Source organism: Balaenoptera physalus, assembly GCF_965194825.1.
Source record: "Balaenoptera physalus genome assembly, chromosome: 13".
NCBI lineage: Eukaryota > Metazoa > Chordata > Mammalia > Artiodactyla > Balaenopteridae > Balaenoptera > Balaenoptera physalus.
Window position 1 is genome coordinate 3,722,913 of NC_138892.1, and position 20,163 is coordinate 3,743,075.

At 48.5% G+C, this 20,163-nt stretch overlaps 2 protein-coding genes across 6 annotated transcripts; both read left to right on the top strand.

The window, feature by feature from the left end:
• Window positions 1-1,694: 1,694 nt before the first annotated feature.
• On the top strand, window positions 1,695-15,567 carry PKDREJ (polycystin family receptor for egg jelly; the record flags this gene model as incomplete). Its single annotated transcript, XM_082422438.1, has 2 exons — window positions 1,695-5,387; window positions 6,219-15,567. 2 exons carry the CDS (start codon window positions 1,695-1,697, stop codon window positions 8,628-8,630), a joined length of 6,105 nt encoding a protein of 2,034 aa, XP_082278564.1. The 3' UTR covers window positions 8,631-15,567.
• A 15-nt stretch (window positions 15,568-15,582) lies between these two features.
• Window positions 15,583-20,159, top strand: CDPF1 (cysteine rich DPF motif domain containing 1). Of its 5 annotated transcripts, none has more exons than XM_082422464.1 (4): window positions 15,583-15,606; window positions 17,931-18,043; window positions 19,065-19,221; window positions 19,572-20,159. In XM_082422464.1, exons 2-4 carry the CDS (start codon window positions 17,931-17,933, stop codon window positions 19,716-19,718), a joined length of 417 nt encoding a protein of 138 aa, XP_082278590.1. In that variant the 5' UTR covers window positions 15,583-15,606; the 3' UTR covers window positions 19,719-20,159. The 5 variants fall into 5 exon arrangements, with proteins under 5 accessions (XP_082278590.1, XP_082278592.1, XP_082278593.1 ...); XM_082422466.1 differs by having other exon boundaries at window positions 15,584-15,606; window positions 19,110-19,221; XM_082422467.1 differs by lacking the exon at window positions 15,583-15,606 and adding an exon at window positions 15,613-16,059 and having other exon boundaries at window positions 19,065-19,225.
• The last annotated feature ends 4 nt before the right edge of the window (window positions 20,160-20,163 follow it).

A 20,163-nucleotide genomic window follows, 5' to 3' on the forward strand; every position in this document is an offset into this window, starting at 1 on the left:
TGAGAAACATGTGTGAAATGACTAATGCTAAATGAATTAATGGGGAATGAAAGGAAAAAAAAATCAGAGATAATAAGGGATAATCAGGGATAATAAGAAAACAAATAATTAGGTGATAGACCTAAATCCAACCATATCAATAATTACATGAAATGGTGAGAGTAATTACATTAAATGTTGATGGTCTGAATACTCAATTAAAAGGCAGAGACTGAGTGGATAAAAGAGTAAAACTCTATTAAATGTTACCTATAAAAGACCACTTTAAACATAAAGACATAAATAAGTTGAAAGTAAATGAATGAAAAAACATATGCCCCATAGACAGCATAAGAAGGCTAGTGTGGCTATTTTATTTTACTTCATTTACCCCCCCCCCCCAGTTTTCTTGAGATATAATTGACATATAATGTGGCTATTTTAATACCAGGTAAAGGAAACTTCAAAACAAAGATTATCACCAGAGATAAAGACATCTCATAATGATATTAGGGGCAATTCATCAGAAAGATATAACCACAAATGTGTATCTACCTAATAAACAGAGTCCCAAAATACAGGAAGCAAAAATTGACAGAATTAAACAATGAAATAGACAATTCCACAGTTATAGTAGGAGAGATTAACCTCTTCTCTCAGCAATTGATAGAACAACTAGACAAAAATGCAGAAAAGACATAGATCTAAGCAACACTACCACCCCTCTTGACCTAGCTGCCATCTACAGAACACTCCACCCAACAACAGTAGAATACACATTCTTTCTTTTTCTTTTTTTTTTTTTCACATTCTTTTAAAGTTTCATGTAACACACATTAAGACAGACCACACGATGGGCTTTCAAACAAGTCTCAATACATTCAAAGGGATAAAGGTCATACAAAATGTATTCTCTGACCATAACAAAATTAAATTAGAAATCAGTAACTGTGAATATTTTCACAGAAACTCCAAATATCTGGAAATGAAACAACACACTTGAGTTCACAGGTTAAACCAAAACAGGGGAAATTAAAAATATTTATAATTGAATGATAATAAAAATACGGTAAGTATGTGGGATGCAGTGTTTGGCAGGAAACTGACAGCAGTAAATGCTTCTATTAGAAAAGAAGATCTAAAATCCATGACACAGGGTTTCACCCTAAGAAAGTAGAAAGACATATACACACTGCTATATATAAAATAGATAACTAATAAGGACCTACTGTACAGCACAGGGAACTCTACTCAGTACTCTGTAATGACCTATATGGGAAAAGACTCTAAAAAAGAGTGGATGTATGTATATGTATAACTGCTTCACTTTGCTGTACAGCAGAAAATAACACAACATTGTAAAGCAACTATACTCCAATAATAACTGTCTTTTAAAAAAGGAAAACTAAGTAAGAAACCCAGTGAGCAGTCCCCCTCTCCCTCCACTCAGGGAGCCCACTGACCCTCTCGCTTTCCACCGCTTTGTAATGAGTTTTCCCAGGGGGGTGGGCTCCTGCTAAGGGGTCTCCTCGGAGGGTCAGGAGACTGCGCCACAGGAACCCCACTAACAACCCTGACCCGAAGCCTAGCCAGGTGTGGGCACGGGCCAGCCGCCCGCAGCCCCTCCCCCCTGCCCCGCCCCCCGTGACCCCGCGGCCCGCGCCCCCGTGGCCGTTGGTCCGCGGCCTCCGCAGCGCCTCCCACTTCCCGCTCCCATGCGGCCGGGGCCCGCGCTCCTCCTCCTGGGCCTGGGCCTGGGCCTGGGCCTGAGCCTGGGCCGCCGCCCTCCGACGCCGGCTCCTCGCGGGGCCCGCGGCACCGTCCCCAGGGTGCCCGGCTCGCCGTCCGGCGACCTCCTCGGCCGGGAGCCCGTCTCGGCCCGCCGCGCCCCGCCCGAGGCCCGGGTCCGCGTCCCGGCGCGGCCCCGGGCGGCCGTGCTGCGCTCGGTCAGGGGCGCCCGGGGCCTCGGGGTGTGCGGCGGCGGCGGCGGCGGCGGCGGCCGCGCCCGCCTCAGCCTGCGGCCCCGCGCGGCCCCGGGCGGCGCCGTCCTCCTGAGCGGCGGCCGCGACCTCTGTCTGCGGGCCGGGCGGCTCGCAGGCCCGGCGCCGCGCTGCCTCCGCGCGCACGTCCTACTGCGCGCCCGCCGCGCTGCCGCCGCCGCCGTCGCGCCCACCCACGTGGACCTGCAGCTGTCGGCGCCCGGCGGCCGGCTCTCCCTGCGCTGGCTCGCCCGCTTGCCGCGCTCGCTCGGGCGTCTGGAGTGGACCTTCCGCCTCGGGCTGCTCGGGCCCACGGTCCCCACGGCCGCCGCTGCCGCCGCCCGCGTGTCGCCCCGCTCGGCGGTGTCGCCCCTTTCGGCTCTGCCCCGCGGCCCGCGCTCCTACGCGGGCTTCGTGGCCAGAACCAAGTGTCCCACGGACGGGCCCACGCCTGTCGTCTTAGAGGCTGTCAACCCGAACAATTCCCAAGCCATGGAGTCCTCGGTGTCCTGTCAGATATCACGCTCGGGGGTCTGTGTGTTGGATCCGGTGAGGATCAATAGGAATGACGATTCTCCCCTGCAGCTGACCAGGAAGATGGAAGTCACCATCAATGCCACGGTTAAGGCCCGCTGCCCAATCCAAAGTTTCTTTGGTCAGTATTGGAAACTCTTTTCCGTGGCCTCTGTATCTGACAAGCCGGACTGGACTAAACCTTTGCAAAACCCACCTTTCAAGTCAGAGAACTCTCCATCAAGTATACATATCTCCGCACATTCTTTATCTTGGGGGGTGTATCTGCTTAATTTCTCCGTGTACATCGTCACATATGATCCAAAGATACCTCTGAAGAAAGACTCGGATTCCATCTATATCATCATTGTTAGAAGTCCCCTGGAGGCGGTTATTCCTGGGGATACCAACATCACAGTTAATTTCACAGATGGGCTGACTTTGAATGGAAATATGTCCTCTGATCCAGATGCAGAAAACCCTTTAGAGGGACTTCATTTTTTTTGGTACTGTACCACAGACCCAAGAAACTACGATGGACATGACATAACAGTGAGGAGCAAGGAAGTCTGTCTCCCAGAGCAGGTTGATCTCAGGTGGACATGGGCCTCTGGTCCTATACTCACACTTTTGCCAGAAACGCTTCACGGCGGCCGTGTGTACTTTTTCAGACTGGTGATCCAGAAGAACGACAGAACAGCATCTTCTGATAGGACGGTGCATGTGCTCCAAGGACCATCACCTGTAGCAAGCATTTCATGTATTGAAAATTGTGATACAGTTTTGATTCTATCAGAGAGATTTTCTTTGTCTCTAGAATGCCCACGTTGTAAAGCAGGCCGTGATGTCTATCGATGGTCCATTCTGTCGTCTTCAGGTGATAAGATGCCATTTGATTGGACGGGGCAGACTACAACAGGGCGGAATGGTGCTTATTTTTCTGTAAAAGCTTTCGCTTTTCGGCGTTTCGTTGAAGATAAGTTTTGGATTTCTCTAAATCTAGCAACCTGGGGTGGATCGAGCTTGGTCTTAAGGCATCCCTTCGTTGTTCACCACGTCCCTGAAACCACAGAATGCAAAATTGATCCAGCTAAAGGAATTGCATTCATTACTAAATTTGTTGTCCATTGTAGTAGTTTCAAGGATAAGAACATCGTTCTTACATATAAAATAATAGTTCCCGATGTGCGTGGTTTTGGTGAAATCAGTTCTTTAAAAGAGAATAACTTTGGGTCTATCCTCTATTTGGGGAAGGATTGCACAGCACCCCCTTCCTTTCTCCCTGTTGGTGTGTTGGCCAATCATTACGCCTTGAAAATATACGCTCAGGCATATAATAACTCTCTGGGAGCTTTTTCTCAGGTGACTTTGTACGCCACTGTACAGGCTCCCACTGACATAAACTCATCAAGGACTGTGCTGCAGGAGTTATTCAATTCCACTACGGGACCAGATTCATCGCTGTCTACTTTGCTTCAACAGCAGGATTTTTTACCTGCAGGTTATTTAATGTATATTGTAGCTTCTGTCTTGAATAGCATGAAAACCGACTCACGTCTGCAAGCTGACCAAATTAGACTCCGAGAACACCTTCTCAATCAGTCTTTCATTCTTCCTGTAAACACTTTGGTGGAAATTAGCCAGGTGGTCATGACTGTTACTAAATTAACGCAGAAAACCTCTGAGTTCTCCTCAGTTGTTCAGAAACTGGCCACGGTGAGGATTTGGCAAGCAAGCCAAGCCCTCCAAGAGTGTCACCAGAGAGAGAAGCACATTTCTTCTGAGCAAATAGAAAGTGTAAGCACTGGAATATTAACAAGTTTGTCTAATATCCTGAAACTGATGGCTCGTCATGAAGTGGTCGAAGAGCCTTTCCATGTCGTTGAATCTCTAGCAGAGACAGTATTGGCTGTGAAAGTGCCAGAGGACAAGACCACTGCAATGAGGACCTCCAACTTTAACATGTATGTCAAGAAAACGGAAAAGTGGAATGTTACCAAGTTTTTCAGCACCGAGAAACACTGTCGAAATTGTTTTTATCCAACCCTAAATGTGAGCAGCGTTCCTAGTCTGCCTGCCAACGCTCCAATTTCTACAATGTTTTGTGAGTTTGCAGACGACCCTTTCCCTTGGCTGAATTATGGGGAAAACATTTTGACTGAGGTGGTTGGCTTCCGAATGACAGGAACCGAGGCTACCGGTGACGTGATTGAGATCACACCTGATGTAGTGGAAGTGTACCTCATCAGAAAAAACTTGAGCTTTGGGACTTTTAATCTCACGGTGGGACCCAGCAAGGAGTCTAATAAAGCGGATGAGTCGTTGAGAAAGACGACGGGGGCATTTAGCTTTGAAGTGGACAGCAGAGCAGGGAAGGAGGTGTTGATCCACATTGTGACGGAAGTGGCCGTGTTGTTCACAGTGTCGGTGTACGCCGGCCATCAGATCACACCCACCGCTTTGATTGCCACCTACCTCGTGCCCCATCGCATCCCTCCAATTGCCAAAGACAGTGACCTGTTTGACCCTGACTGTACAGTGACGGAAGCCCGAGTGGTTTGCCTTCCCCCGTCCCTGTTGCGGGTCATAGCTCAGCGAACCAGCTCCTCTGAGTGTACCGTCGCTGTGGTTCTGCAGGCACCTCGTTTTGTCCTAAAGCCCAATGACAAGTTAGTGAGAATTTCTGTTTTCAGCACTCAATGCTTGGACATGTATGGGATCCAGAGCGACTGGAGAGAAGATACCTGCGTTGTCGGAGAGAAGACCACCTGGCAGAAAGTGCACTGTATCTGCAAGAACCCAGGGCGGGCCAAGCGGCAGCTGGACGCAATGAAACTAGCCAACCTTCACCTGCGTACCCACTATTTGACGGCCAGGGTGATCGTGGTCCCTAACCCCGTGGATCTACGATTAGAGGTCATCAAGAACGTTACCCAAAACCCCGTGACCCTCTTCACTGTACTTTTCATTATGCTCTTGTACATAGTCCTAGCGTTCTGGGCCTTGCACAGAGATGAAGTAGACAAGTGTCTTAGGGAGCATGTGGTAGTTCTACCTGATAACGACCCTTACGATAATGTATGTTACCTAGTCACTGTTTTTACAGGAAGCCGTTGTGGGTCTGGGACCAGGGCCAATGTCTTTGTCCAACTGCAGGGAACAGAAAGTAGCAGCGATGTGCATTGTTTAAGCCATCCACAGTTTACAACCCTCTACCAAGGAAGCATCAGCACTTTCCTCCTAACGACGAAAAGTGACTTAGGGGACATCCATTCCATCCGCGTGTGGCACAACAACGAGGGCAGGTCCCCTAGTTGGTATTTAAGTAGAATCAAAGTGGAGAATCTGTTCAGCAGACACATCTGGCTGTTCATGTGCCGGGAGTGGCTTTCTATTGACACCTCTTTGGACAGAACCTTTCAAGTAACCCCCCCAGATAAGCCTCTCAACAGAAAGGATTTTTTCCTTACAGATTTAAGTTATAGGCTGGGGAGAAGCCACATGTGGTTCTCTGTTTTTTCTGGTGTCATTGCCACACCGTTCAGTAGGCTCCAGAGGCTGTCCTGTTGCTTAACCATGTTGCTCTCCTCCCTTCTGTGTAATATTATGTTCTTTAATCTAAATAAAGAAAAAGAAGCAGAGTCACAAGAGGGGAAGTACCTCAGGTCGATGGTGATCGGGATGGAAAGTGTCTTAATTACCATCCCTGTGCAACTAATGATCACGTCTTTGTTCATCTATTCCCAGAGGAGACCTCAGGTGACCCTAAGGGAGGTCGCCCCTCGGAAGCATCCGTGGACACCAGCAGCAAGTGAACACTGGGAAGAACGACTAGCAAAGTGGCACGCTCATGAAACTGATGACGCACGCTCCCAGGAGCCTGAAAAGCTTCCACCTACTGGGAGAAGTCCTGGACTTCCCAAGGCTTCTGTCAAGGCCATGTCTAAAAGACGGCCCCAGCCCAAGCGAGCAGAAAGCAAGGTCTCCCGCAACCAAAGAGAAAATAAAAATGCCAATAACCCAAACGTTGAAGACAATCAAAGTGTTTCTTCTGGAGAGCACTCTCCCCAGCCCGGTGCTACACCCCTCAAAGAGAAGACCAGGATCGTTCTGCCGTGGTGTTGCGTTTATGTCGCGTGGCTCTTGGTTTTTGTCACTTGTAGCATATCCTCATTCTTTATTGTATTTTATGGACTGACTTACGGCTACGAAAAGTCAATAGAATGGCTGTTTGCATCATTTTGTTGCTTCTTGCAGTCAGTTCTTCTGGTGCAAACATCTAAAATTATATTCGTGTCAGGCTACAGAACAAGTAAGCCCAAGTATTGTAAAAACCTTCCGTGGGTCGGCAACTGTCGCTACAGTGAGATCAAGCTGCAGAGCGTCGCGAAGAACCCAGAGGAAATGCGCAGGCGCCAGCAGCACATCGCCCAGCTCCAAAGCTCGAGGATGTACCAGCCCCTCACTGAAGACGAAATCACAATATTCAAAAGAAAGAAGAGGCTCAAGAGAAGAGCTTTCTTGTTCCTGAGCTACATCCTCACTCACTTCATGTTTCTGGCCCTCCTGTTGAGCCTGGTCACCCTCCTACGCCACACCGACGGCTTTTACTATAATCAGTTTATTCGTGACCAGTTCTCTGTGGATCTGGCGTCGGTGACCAAGCTGGAAGACATCTTTCGGTGGCTGAACAGCGTTCTGTTGCCTCTTCTCCACAACGACCTGCGTCCCACCTTTCTCCCTGACAGCACCTCTAAAATCCTTGGCCTGCCACTGATGAGGCAGGTGAGGGCGCAACCTGGAGAGAAAACCTGTCTGCCTGCCAAAAACTTCACGCAGGACAGCCTCAAAAGAGAGATTCACTGTCACCCCGAATACGGCACTGACCCAGAAGACACAAAAAGCTACTCCGGGTTGTGGAATAGAGTTAGTAAGCGGGCTCTAGACAAGACTACGAAAGGATTTACTTACAAGCCTCGAGAAAAGAGATGGGTGTACTATTCCTATGGGCTATTGCATACCTACGGGTCAGGAGGATACGCGTTCTATTTTTTTCCGGAAGAGCAGCAGTTTAATTCCACACTGAGGCTTAGCGAACTCCAGGGAAGCCATTGGCTGGATGAGAAGACATGGGCTGTGATTTTGGAACTAACAACTTTTAATCCAGACATCACTCTCTTCTGCAGCATCTCGGTCATCTTTGAGGTCTCTCAGTTAGGAGTTGTGAACACTAGCCTGTCTGCGCACTCCTTCTCGCTTGCCGATTTCAACAGAAAAACTTCAGCAGAAATCTACTTGTACGTGGCCATCCTCATTTTTTTTTTCGCCTACGTTGTCGACGAGGTCTACATCATCACACAAGAAAGGTCCGCCTACGTGAAAAGTGTATATAATTTGCTCAACTTTGCTTTAAAATGCATCTTTACCGTGTTGATCGTGCTCTTTTTCAGGAAACACTTCTTGGCCGTCGGTATAATTCGGTTTTACCTGTCGAACTCTGAGGATTTCATTCCCTTTCATGCAGTGTCTCAAGTAGATCACGCCATGAGGGTGATTTTAGGTTTCCTGTTGTTTCTGACAATCCTGAAGACCCTCAGGTATTCCAGGTTCTTTTACAATGTGCGTCTCGCACAGAGGGCCATCCAGACTGCCCTTCCCGGCATCTGCCACGTGGCACTACTGGTGTTCGTGTATTTCTTTGTCTACATGACCTTTGGTTACCTGGTATTCGGGCAGCACGAATGGAACTACAGTGATATGACTCATGCCACGCAGACAATATTCTCCTACTGCGTTTCAGCTTTTCAGAACACGGAATTTTCCAATAACCGGGTTCTCGGGGTCCTGTTTCTCTCATCTTTTATGCTGGTGATGATCTGCATATTGATCAACTTATTTCAGGCGGTGATTTTGTCTGCCTACGAGGAAATGAAACAGCCTGTGTATGAGGAGCCCTCAGAAGAAGCGGAAGCGATGACCTACCTGTGTCACAGACTAAGAACTGCGTTTGGCTTTCTGTCCTTCAAATCCAAGGCAGAAGAGCAGCCCAAGTTCTTTGTCAACATGCTGTACGGGCAGCCAGAGAAGAACAACAGCCGGTATCTGGGGCTGAAGACCAGAAACATGAATGGGAAGAAAATGGTTTATCTCGTTGTGTGATCCATGACAGTTTCAAGATCCACAGGCCAGCTTCTCTCAAATGCTCAGTTTCTGGGATTAAGGAACGTTTAGTGGCTCAGTTGTGCTTTCTACCCGTGTCCTTCACAATGCACACCCCCTACGTTTGGAAGCATCCGCAGTCTTGGCCTCCCCTTCGGAACTTGAAAGGAGGGTGTCAGAGTGCAGTGCAGCCCCTACAGAGAGAGGACGATGACAGACTGTGAGTCCTGGGTTGATTTCCCTGTTCCTGGGAAGTTGGTGTCTTTGGAATCTGCTGCAGTTTAGAAGGTTAGAGACCCAGATTTGGGGTAGGGAACTAAAAGGGCCCCTCAACCTCACCCCACCTTGCCAGAAGCAGCAGGAAAATTCTGCTGCTTCTGTGCCCCCCTCCCTGGGGCTGGGAGGCCAGCGCTTGCGGTTCAGTGCCTCGGCCCCGCTGGCTGTTCCCTTTGCACACAGGGCTGCAGGGCCTCCCCCACCCTCCCTACCTCCACCGCCCACACTCCAGCTGGGCCAGGGCCTTGTGATGAGTCCCAGGAGTTGCCCTTGTGCCTGGGAATGCAGGGGTGTGGACCTGGGGGTCAGAAGTCTGAAGCTTCCCATCTACTTCTTAAGGCCACTGCAAGTGAAAGATGTGAAGTGTAGTAACATTTTCTGGCCATGAGACGTGACTTTTATTAAACAGCAAGAAGGTGTGTGTGGGTGTGGGTTCACATTGAAAGATAGTAAATACTCTATATAATGTATATAGCAATATATACATCCAGGATTTGGGGTTCGGGTTATTGATGGCCTGGTGGATTGTTTAGAAAACACTGTTTAAGAAAAATGGGCTAGCAGCTGTTGGATTTTCACTCAGAAGCATGTTCATTTATGTAGATGCCACTTTAGGCTTGATCAGAATTAAATGTGAGATTTCTTCTGTGAGACCTGCAGTGATTCCTGTCCGGAGGTGTGTACACCGATGGCTCCTGCCCTCAATGTCGAGGGCCAGCAAAGGGGGACAGCAGGCAGGTGGGCAGCTGCTGTGTCCCAGGTGTTTGTTACTCCCTTGGCGCCCCCGTAGTCCTGCGCTGCACGGGAATGGTCACGGCACCCTGCACCTTGGCAGGTACGGGCACGCACACACGCACGTGCACACGCGTTCCATCGTTTCCTCCCCGGGGGAGGCCTGAGAACCTGGGGTGGGGAGTGGCCTTCTCTGCCAGGTGAGATAATGAAGAGGTTTTGTGACTCACCCAAGGCCACCCACACGATTAGGGTCAGAAGGTCAGTTGTGGGTTTTCTAACTGCACTGGTGGGACGTCTCAGGTGTGGCTGGGCTCTGGCCGCTGGTTCCAAGTGAAGTGCACGTTCATGGTTAGCACCCCTCATTACCACCTGATTTCTGAACAGGTTCGGAAGGAGTAACCATGGGGGCCAAATGTTTACTTTTTACTGGGGTCTGGTCAGGTGCAGTCACCCATGGAACGCAGAACGGGGGAGTGTAAGCCCCAGGTGATGTGCAGGCGACATGGGGCAGCTCCCCCTAGAGGCTTCGAAGACCCAGGCAGACAAGGCCGACTCGGGTGCTCTGTGGCTGGGTACACCCAGACATTCTTCCCAAATTTAGGATCAGCTGAAGTCTCTGCCCCTCTGGTGCTGTGGGAGGCCCAGGGTTACACTAATTGGCCTCCCTTCCCAGGAAGAAAGCCCCCAGGCCCGCATAGCATCTCAGGATTCGGAGCTGTGAGTGACAGGGTCATAAAGGCAGGGCCCAAGTGGGCCGTCCAGGAACAAGGCGGGGGTGGGGGCGTGGGGTGGGCTGAGTGAGGGCCAGGGACAGCAGCTGCAGGCCCCTCAAAGGAGACAAGACTGTCACCTTGTGGCTACAGTGAGAAGTCTAGCAGAGTCACAGGGCTGTTTCCACGCATCCTGGGAGAGAGGGGAGTGCCAGGGGCCTTCTAATGATAGAGCAATGACAAGTATTTCGATAGTTTAGAAATATTAGAGATGCCAATTATAACATTGTCAGTGTGAAAATTAATAAAGGGACACCTCACTAAAATGGAGTTGGGAGGCCAGAAGTGGGGGCTGTCATGCACATACCACTCAGGCCAACACAGATCTCAACAGGAAGAGAGGTACCATGCCTCTCCGGCAGGAAGCGATGCTACTTTACTAGGCAGCAGGAGGAAGGAAGGTTTTCTCCTCGCCCGGCAACAGCCCAGCCAGTGAGAGACTGTCACAACTCACACTAGACTTCCGACTCCCAGTTTCCTCCAATGGACAGTTTGTTTATAAAAGCCCCGCCCAACTTCCCCTTCTCTGTAAAAAAAAGTTCCCTCTCCTTTGCTTTACCAGACTTACATGTCCCAAATCGCAATTCTTTGCTGCTCCCGAATAAACCCATTTTGCTGGTAAAAATAACCGCTGGTGAAAACAAAACTGGCTGTTTTATTGTTTTAGGTTAACATCAGGAAAACAAAGTAACGAGACAAATCAAAACTCAGGTTTCTTTAGAAGGTCATTTTCACAGGACATGGCAACAATTTCTAAAGGAGTCTTTTAAGACGCCTTTGTTCCCATCACGTTTCCAGGGATAGGGTAGGCATGTTCCAGAACAAGTTGGAAGCAGTTATGAATACCCTCCCAAGTCTGTATTGCACAGGAAAACAAGATAAATGTTCTTGGATTTGTCCTCCATGTAGCCCCTTATTAACTCAGAGCAGCAGAACAAGTTTTAGATGCAGAGAGATGGTTCCATCTGAAGCTCCATATCCTTCATCTGCCTCAAACCCTTTTATCAATTACGAAGACTTGCATTTGTAAGGCCTGCTTCTGTATGTATATTATACTCTTAAATATTTACTTCAAAGCTATACACCATTAAAGGCATTTTGTCCATTGGCAATACATTCAGGTCTCTCCATGCATCCTCCCTCCACCCACAGAGGGCCAGCCTTCCCCTTGAGCCAGAAGAAACCTCCAGTGTCTCTTGTCGTGGAAGACTCCATCTGGGTGCCGGTTACACTGCTGTCCTTACTTTGTGAGAATTCATCTTGCCGCACATTTAGGAAGTATGTACTTTTCTGTATGTATGTTACGCTTTTAAGGGTTTACTTAAAAAACTAAGGCCTGCTTCTGGAATTTCATTAGCACTAAAAGCAAAGTGCCAGCCTTTGGACGTTAATTTTACTGGCAGAAATGGAGGAAGGGATGAATAAGATTGGACTTAACAGTGAAATGAGGTGTGTAAGGAATTAATCCTCCAGAGTTACCCCCTCCTTTTATTGCTATTAGCAATGCTTTGCTTTAGATTCTAATCTGCATTCAATTCCTTATTTTTCAATTTTCAAATTTCCTTTCTCAGGCTGCACTTGAATATGCAACGTATAATACTTGTTTAGTGTCATGATTTTTAAAAAGCTTAATCGTTTAAGACAACATTTATACAATGTCTTATAAGTCCTGCCACAACATCTAGGTAGTTATATTCCCGGCAAGGCCACCCCTAACGTCGCGGGGTCGAGGCAGGGTGACAAATATCTGCATGTCTAAATATTTAAAGGTTATAAAACAAGTTTACAAACCATTACATAAAATATGTTATAGCCACCTGTCTTGACACCCACACTTTCATAAGGGCAAAATTAAAAATTATTTGTAAAGCTATGGTTTTTATATAGATGAAAATGGGCAAAATATCAAAGATAACTGAATCACTATTGTGTACCTCTGGGTGTTCTGTTGGTGGGCCACTGATCTTTGGATGAGTAAAAAAACATACATAATCCATAAATTATTGTGTGTGTATTCCATAAAGTTTATTTTTCTTGAATTCATTTCAGAAAAATCATCGTGTTGATAATAACAAAGATTTTCACATAACTGTGTTGTATTGACAGTAGTGCCAAGTTAGACAACCTTTCCTGAGTCTTAACAGTTTGCAGATAGTTTTTAATGATTTCAGCTGGGAGAAACTTCACTCTGCTGAGGGAGTAGCGACTGGAATTGTCAATAAATTTCTGAAAGTTTTAGACTTAGAATTGAACCATGAGTATTGATATCATGTTTAAACACTGTAAGGAGGGTGCATATAAAAAGATCATTATATTATATTACCATTATATTAAACATCATTATAGTCTCCTTTCGTTTCATCATATAAATGTCATCATTAATTCACTGTTATCATCATTTCTTATAACACATCTAGATCCATCCAGTATTTTTTAAGTATTTCACCTTTCACATTTTTCAGCACTGGGATATTATAAAGAAAACTGAAAACTGCAGTGGGTTGCTCACTTTGTTCAAATCTCTGTCGGATAGAGACTATAATGTTCCACAATGGTCAGAAAACAGTCTCTATGGAAATTAGTTTTGGGATTATTTGTGCACGACTCTTCTTCAGACTCCAGTAGATGTTACTGTTTCCTAGTTCTAACTTCCCTACGTTGTATTGGAATGTCATTTTAGTGGGTTTTTAAAAAATGCACTTTACTTTTTAGAGCAGTTTATGTTCACATCAAAATTGACAGGAAGTTGCAGAGATTTCCCATATACCTCTGCCCACACACACGCATAGCCTCCCCATTTTCAACATCCCCTGCCAGAGTGGGAGATCTGTTATAATTGATGAACCCACACTGGCACACCATAATCACTCAAAGTCCATAGTTTACATTAGGGTTCACTCAGTGTTACACATTCTACGGGTTTGAATAAATGTATAATGACATATATCCACCATTATAGCATCATATAGAGTATTTTCACTGCCCTAAAAATCCTGTGTCCTCAACCTTTTCATCCCTCCCTCCCCCCAACCCCTGATCATTTTAGTATCTCCAATATTCTGCCTTTTCCAGACTGTCATAGAGTTGGAATCATACACTATGTAGCCTTTTCACATAGGATTCTTTCACTTAAATCATATGCACTTATGTTCCCTCCATGTCTTTTCATGGCTTGTTAGCTCATTTCTTTTTAGTGCTGAGTAATATTCCATTGTCTGGATGGACCACAGTTTATTTATCCATTGACCTACTGAAGGACATGTTGGTTGCTTCCAAGTTTTGGCAGTTATGAGTATGAATAAAGGTGTAATAACCATGTGTGCAGGTTTTTATATGGACATAATCTTTCCACTCCTTTGGGTAAATATCAAGGAGCATGATTTCTGGATCACATGGTAAGAGTATGTGTGTTTTGGTAAGAAACTTCCAAACTGTCTTTCAAAGTGGCTGCACTGTTTTGCGTTCCCACCAGCCACGAATGAGAGTTCCCGCTGCTCTACATCCTCACCAGCACCTGCTGGTGTCAGTGTTCCGGATTTTGGCCATTCTAATAGGTGTGCAGTGGTATCACATTGCTGTTTTAACTTGCATTTCCCTGATGACATAGGATGTGGAACATCTTTTCATATGCTTATTTGTCATCTGTGTATCTTCTTTGGTGAGGTGTCTATTAAGGTCTTTGGCCCATTCTTTAATTGGGTTGTTTGTATTATTACTGTTGAGTTTTAATAGTTCTTTGTATATTTTGGATAACAGTCCTTAATCATATATACCTTTGGCAAATACTTTCTCTCATTCTGTGGCTTGTCTTTTCATTCTCTTGATTTAGTGCTTATTTCACATGCAGTTTCTTTTGGGAAACCATTTTTTTCTAAAGCTTTATTAGATATTTTTAATCCTTTTGGATTGTTTTGTAAGCTTTTTCTTATATTAATAACTGTGGACAGCTCAAATCAAAATTAACTTTATTTTCTGACAAAGACCATGATTTGCTCTTTGAATATTATTTCACTTTAACTCTTCCAGTACAGCTCGTAACTTGTCTAAACTGTCTAATGGCTTTGACAGCATTCATGAGATAACCAGTCATGTATCTCAGAGTGGATTTAGGTCAAATTTGAAATGCTTTGTCAAGTGGCCCATCTTTGGGCAGATCCAGAAATAAAAACCAACAGTATGTAATCTTTGAATTGATCCAAAGAGTGCCATTGCTGTAAGCACAGTTGAGGTCACATGCTCTAGTAGCAAAATATAAGGGCTCGCTAATTCTTGAGGCTCAGGGCAGGAGCCGCTCTTGCTCAAGTCCAGAAATAGTTCTTGTTGCCAGCATTAATAAGACACCTTATATAATCCTTATTTCTCGATTCCCCAAAGGAAAAAGTCCCAGATCTCAGGGATGCTGGCTTCAGAATCATCCTCTAACCCCGTAGAATGGTGCCTCTAATACACACAAGTAGAGGGGCCAGGAGTGGGGTGGGACGGCCACTGCAGGTCTAGGGAAGCCCTTGTCTGAGCTTCGGCACGGGGAGCTTGGGGTCCAGTGCAACTTTTGGTAGCTGACGTGGTTGGTGCCCCAAGGTGAAGACCTGGAAGTTGAAGGATGGTGGTCCCAGATGACGACGGGCATTACAAGCCACTTAGGCCACTTTAAGGCTTTGGAGGAGTACAGTGACAAGTCCCGGCGGCTGCACACAGCTTTTAAAGGTCGCAGGAGAAAGGGCTCATTTTGAACCCATTCTGTCTGTTGCCTTAGGGCACATAGTAACCACTGCCTGCGGCCCTGGCCCCAGGCCCCGGAGGCTTCCGTCCTAGGTGGGGGACGGGTAGCATGAGAACTAAGACCAGGGCATTTCGGTCCGAAGCGCGCGGTGAGAGAAACCACGTGGGGCTGGAAATGCGGCTGGGGCCGGGTTATCTGTGGGCCGCGCACTGGCGGCACCGACTCTGTGGACCCCGGTGGGAAACGCAGAAAGAAGCTAAGAGCCTTGGAGCAGCCAGGACTGCAGGCCACGTCGGCGTGAGCTAGCCGAAGTACGCCCAGGTGCTGCCCAGCCGCTGCCAATCCCGAGAGATCGCGTACCGGAAGCCGCAGCGAGGCGGAGGGCGAGGCGGAAGTCCGCCACGAGGCCCCGCCCCCCGCCTCACCGCGCACGCGTCGTGGGCTCGGCAGCACGGCGGCGGCGGCGGCAGCGGTGGTGAGTGGCGCGGCCTGGCGGCTTGGCGGGGACGTGTGCGGCCGCGCCCGGGTCCCTCCCCGCGCGTCTCGTGCGTCCGGCCCGGCCTAGGCGCCTCCGCGGAGCCCTGCGGGGTTCCGAGCGCCGGAGGCCCGAGCGGCCTCCCGCGGCGCTGGGGGCGGGCCGCGGAGCCTGCGCCCCGGCTCATCCCCCGTCCCTCCCGGACTGCGCGGCGCCGCGGAGCCTTCCGAGGGCACGTCGGCTGATTCGCCATAACCAAGGGAAAATCAATGAACTTGATGACAGGGCAGTAGAAATGACCCAAACTAAAACACAGAGAGAAAAGAGTAGAAAAAAAACAAACCCAGAGCAAAGGGTCCAAGAACCGCGGGACAACATCAAAGTTTAACGTATTTGCGGTTGGAATCTCAGCGGGAGACTAGAAAAAATGGGGCAGAAGAAATATTTGAAGTGGTAATGGTTAAGGATTTTCCAAAAATAATGAAAGATACTAAGCCACAGGTCAAAATGCTTAGAGCAGCACAAGCAGGATAAATAGGTTTAAAAGGAAAAAAAAAAAAAGTAGTTGTATAGTCAAACTGTCGAAAGCCAAAGGTGAACAGAAAATCTTCAGGGCAGCCAGAGGGCAATTCCATAGGTAGAGACTTTGGGGAAAACCCTCCAGGTGGCAGGAACAGCAGGAGCGAAGGCCGGGGTGGCGGGTGAGAAAGTGCAGGGAACACCTGAAGGACAGTGATGGAGCCACTTGAACTGCAGCCTGCTGTGTGGAGGGGTGGGGGCTGGACGGCAGAGTCACTGGGAGATAAGTCCCAAGTTAAAGAGGCCTTAAATGCCAAGGAAGGGAGTTTATTCTTTAGTCAGGTGGGGAGCCCCTTGGCTCTGAAGCACCACCCAGAGCCTTGAATTTTGTCATGCTTTTTATGCATCTGTTGAAATGATGGTGTGGTTTTTCTTCCTTTATTCTGTTGCTCTCATGAGTTGGCATTCACTGGTTTTCGAATGTTGAGCCAACATTGCATTCCTGGGTTGAATCCACTCTGTCGTGACGCCCTAGGCTTCTTATGTATTATTGAATTCAGTTTGCTAATATTTTGCTAAAGATATTTGCTTGTGAAGGATATTACTCTGTAGTTTTCCTGTAGTAGCCTTGTCTGATGAATGGTATGAGGGTAATACTGGCAGTTTTGGTGTCCATGTAATATTGGCCTCAAAATCACTTGGAAAGTGTTCCTTTCTCTGTATTCTGAAACAGTTTCTGTAGGTTGGTATTACTTCTTCCTTAAATGCTTGACAATTTGCTGGTAAAGACATCTGGGCATGAAGTTTTGCTGGTGTTCTATTTATTTTTTTTGTTGTTCTTTTTCTATTTCATTTTAAAGGAAAATTTTAAATTATGAATTCAGTTTTCTTAATAGATAAACGGCTATTCAGGTTTTCTATTTCGAGTCACTTCTGATGAATGGTGTTTTTTCAAGAAGTATATCCATTTCATCTAAACTGTCAGATTTATTTGGTAAAAAAGGTCACTGCATTCCTTTATTATCCTTTTAATGTCTGTAGTCTTAGTGATGTCCCCTGTTTCATTCCTCATTGTGGTAATTTGTGTCTTCTTCCTGTTTTTCTTGATCAGTCTGATTAGAGGTTGTCAACTTTATTGACATTTTGAAATAACCAGCTTTGGTTTTATCGATTTTTTTTCCTATTGTTTGTCCATTTTCTGTTTCTTTGATTTGTGTTATTATTTTTTTTTCTGTTTATGTTGAGTTTAATTTGCATTTTTCTAGCTTCTTAAGGTAGAAAGTTAGATGATTTATTTTAAGCCCTCTTTTCCAATTTAAGCATTTAAAACAGTGAATGTCCCTGTAAACACTGCTTAAGCTGCATTCTATGTATTTTGATATTTTGTATTTTAGTTTTCATTTAGTTCAAAATATTTTCTAATTTCTCTTGTGATTTCTTTGAATTATGGTTTATTTGGAAGTATATCATTTAATTTCCAAATATTTGGAGATTTTCCATGTATCTCTTTGTTACTGATTTTAATTTAATTATTATGGGGTTGGAGAATGTACTCTATGATTTCAGGCTTTTAAAGTTTGAGGCTCATTTTATGGCCCAGAATATAGTCTATCTTGGTGAATAGCTCAAGTGCGCTTGAAAAGAACGTGTGACCTTGAGCAGGTCTCGTACTTACTCTGAACTTGAGGTGCCTAGTCTGTACGGTGCCCTTCTCACCTGTGGGTAAGAAGCAGGCAGTGGGGAGCTTTGAGATGTGGGTAGCTCTTGGTTCTGTAGGCGACATGCCCTGTCTTTTGACCTTGCAGATGGCGTGTGAGGCGGAGTGCCGCCCCTTGGGTGTGTTTGAGTGCCAGCTCTGTGCCTTAACAGCTCCATATAGCTACGTGGGGCAGCAGCCCCCCAGCACCCAGTCTGTCGTGTGAGTACCAGGGTCCCAGCACCCCAGGGAGCCCGCCCAGAGCTGGCTGGCCTAAGTCTGACACAGGGCTTGACACAGGGTGTTGTGTCTGGGGCCACCCGGCCCAGGCTCTGGGCACTTCAGGTGTGACCCAGGAAGGCACAGGGCAAGGTTCGAGGGCCATCCGGCTCTCCTAGAACCTCCCAGTCCCCAGCTCCCTGTTCAGCCCAGAGTCCAGCAGCTGCCCCAGCTGTGGGGTGGGAGCACCGTGGCTCAGGCTGAAACAGCTCCGCAGCTGGGAACGCAGGGAGCCGCAGAGGCCACTGTGTCTGGGGCTGGGCCTTGTCACTGGTCCCGCTGGTTCCTACGAAGACACCTTCTCAGCGGGAAGCTGCCTGCCTTGCGGCTCTTGTGCTGGTGGGAGTGAGCCCTGAGGACCAGCTTCCCGCGCACCTGCCCATGGATGGCCCAGAGTAGAGCCAGTGGGTCCCGGGGCTTGATTCTTGACCTTCAACTTGTCCTCCATCAGAGGCCACCTTGTGGGGATCTGACCGGTGCATTACGTGGGACAGGCGGCGGGGGCCAGGCTTCTTTCCTCCGGCCCTGAGGAACCTGGGGTGTTGCCTTGGATCCTGTTGGTCTCCTTTCTGATGTGCGCTGTGAGGCCAGAACCTTAGCCAGTGTAAAGCGCCCTGTTCTCCCCGTGTGGAAGCAGGCAGTTTGGGAGCGGGTGTCATCCCGGAGGTGAGGGGAGGGCTTGGAGAGCTCGCATGGAGGTCTTGTGCCCGCCCGCCGCCCTGCTGAGTCAGGCTGAGGTCTGGGGGCTGAGTTGCAGCAGCCCTTCTTTGGGCCGAGGAGGAGTGGTTCTTTCCCTGCGGTTGACACGGAGCCCGGAGCAGGTCTCATTTCATCCCAGCCTGGCACCACTGCTCGCCTCTCTGCTGCTACTTGGTGGCACAGGGGGCCACCCCTCCCCGCGATGAGCACGCACGGTGAGCAGGCCCCGGGGAGGTCCGTGCAGCCGGCTACCTTCCGTCAGCAGAAGTTTGGGCCATTCTGCCCACTGGCACCACTTCCTGTCCTGCAGCCTCCTGGAGGAGAGCTACGTCATGAGGGACCCCTTCACCCCCAACAAGGACAGATTCCTGATCCTCGGCTCGAGGTGCGGCTTATGCGGCAGGCTGGTGTGCGTGGGCCCGGTGGGTAAGCCACGTGCGGCTGGGGCCGCCTTCCCTCTCTCCCTGTGGCTGGGACCTCACGTGCGTGACCGTGAGAGAGGTGACACGTGAGCCTTTCCCAGGGCCAGTGTGAGCGGCAGCCTTTCCTGGCCTTGGTGGTCCTGGGAGCCCTCACGGTCACGCAGCTGGCCCGCTGCATTATGGGTGGGTCCCTGCAGCCAACAGAGGGGTAGGGGACGGGCAAGCTGGGGTCAGTTAGAGGGTCTCATTGGGGACTGAGGAAGAGAGAGAGAGTCCTGGAGGCTCTGGGAGATGCTGCAGTGTGCTTCCTCCCATGGCACTCAGGCTCCTCCGTCCCCCCCTTCTTTCAGGAATGCAGTTTATTCTACTCCAGGAGATTTTGCCTCCCCTGTGTCCGGGAGAACATTGATGCTTTCCCTCAGGAAATTCAGCAAGACTTGGAGAAAAGGAAAGTCCCATCCAAGAGGCCTGCCAGCCAGCCTGGTTCTCGAACATGAGTCCAGTCGTGTACCAGGTCCGCAGCAGTGCGCTGCACGGGGCTCCTGGCCAGCGGGCTTCTGTGGCCTGGCTCAGAGATGGGGCCAAGCTGGGAGCCGCTGCGACCGACCTTGTTTCTGGGCCATCGGGAGCCGTGTCTGTAGCCAAAGGGAGCTGGGGTCCGCCTGCAGCAGCAACAGGGCCAGGAGCCACGCAGAGAGGGCGCCCAGAAGGCAGACCCCAGACCCCAGTGCTCCAAAGACCGCAGCACCCCCGCCCTCACGGCCCCCACCTTAGCAATTGGTGAGACACTGATTGTGGGCTCGCCATGTGCCTGCCAGTTCTTAGAGGGCAGGAACTGCTCTGTCCGATTCTGTAGTTTCCGCAGGACCAGTGCACACTGCCTGGAGGGTGCTAGAAACATGTTTGATGAGAGTATGAATAAAGAGCTTTTACTGACCTATG

What these genes read in the sequence shown, in the direction of transcription:
- CDPF1 (XM_082422464.1), top strand. Translation starts at nt 17,931, where the DNA reads ATGGCGTGTGAGGCGGAGTGCCGCCCCTTGGGTGTGTTTGAGTGCCAG. An exon ending in CCCAGCACCCAGTCTGTCGT is followed by an intron (nt 18,044 to 19,064) that starts GTGAGTACCAGG and finishes TTCCGTCAGCAG; the next exon opens with AAGTTTGGGCCATTCTGCCC. An exon ending in GGCTGGTGTGCGTGGGCCCG is followed by an intron (nt 19,222 to 19,571) that starts GTGGGTAAGCCA and finishes CCCTTCTTTCAG; the next exon opens with GAATGCAGTTTATTCTACTC.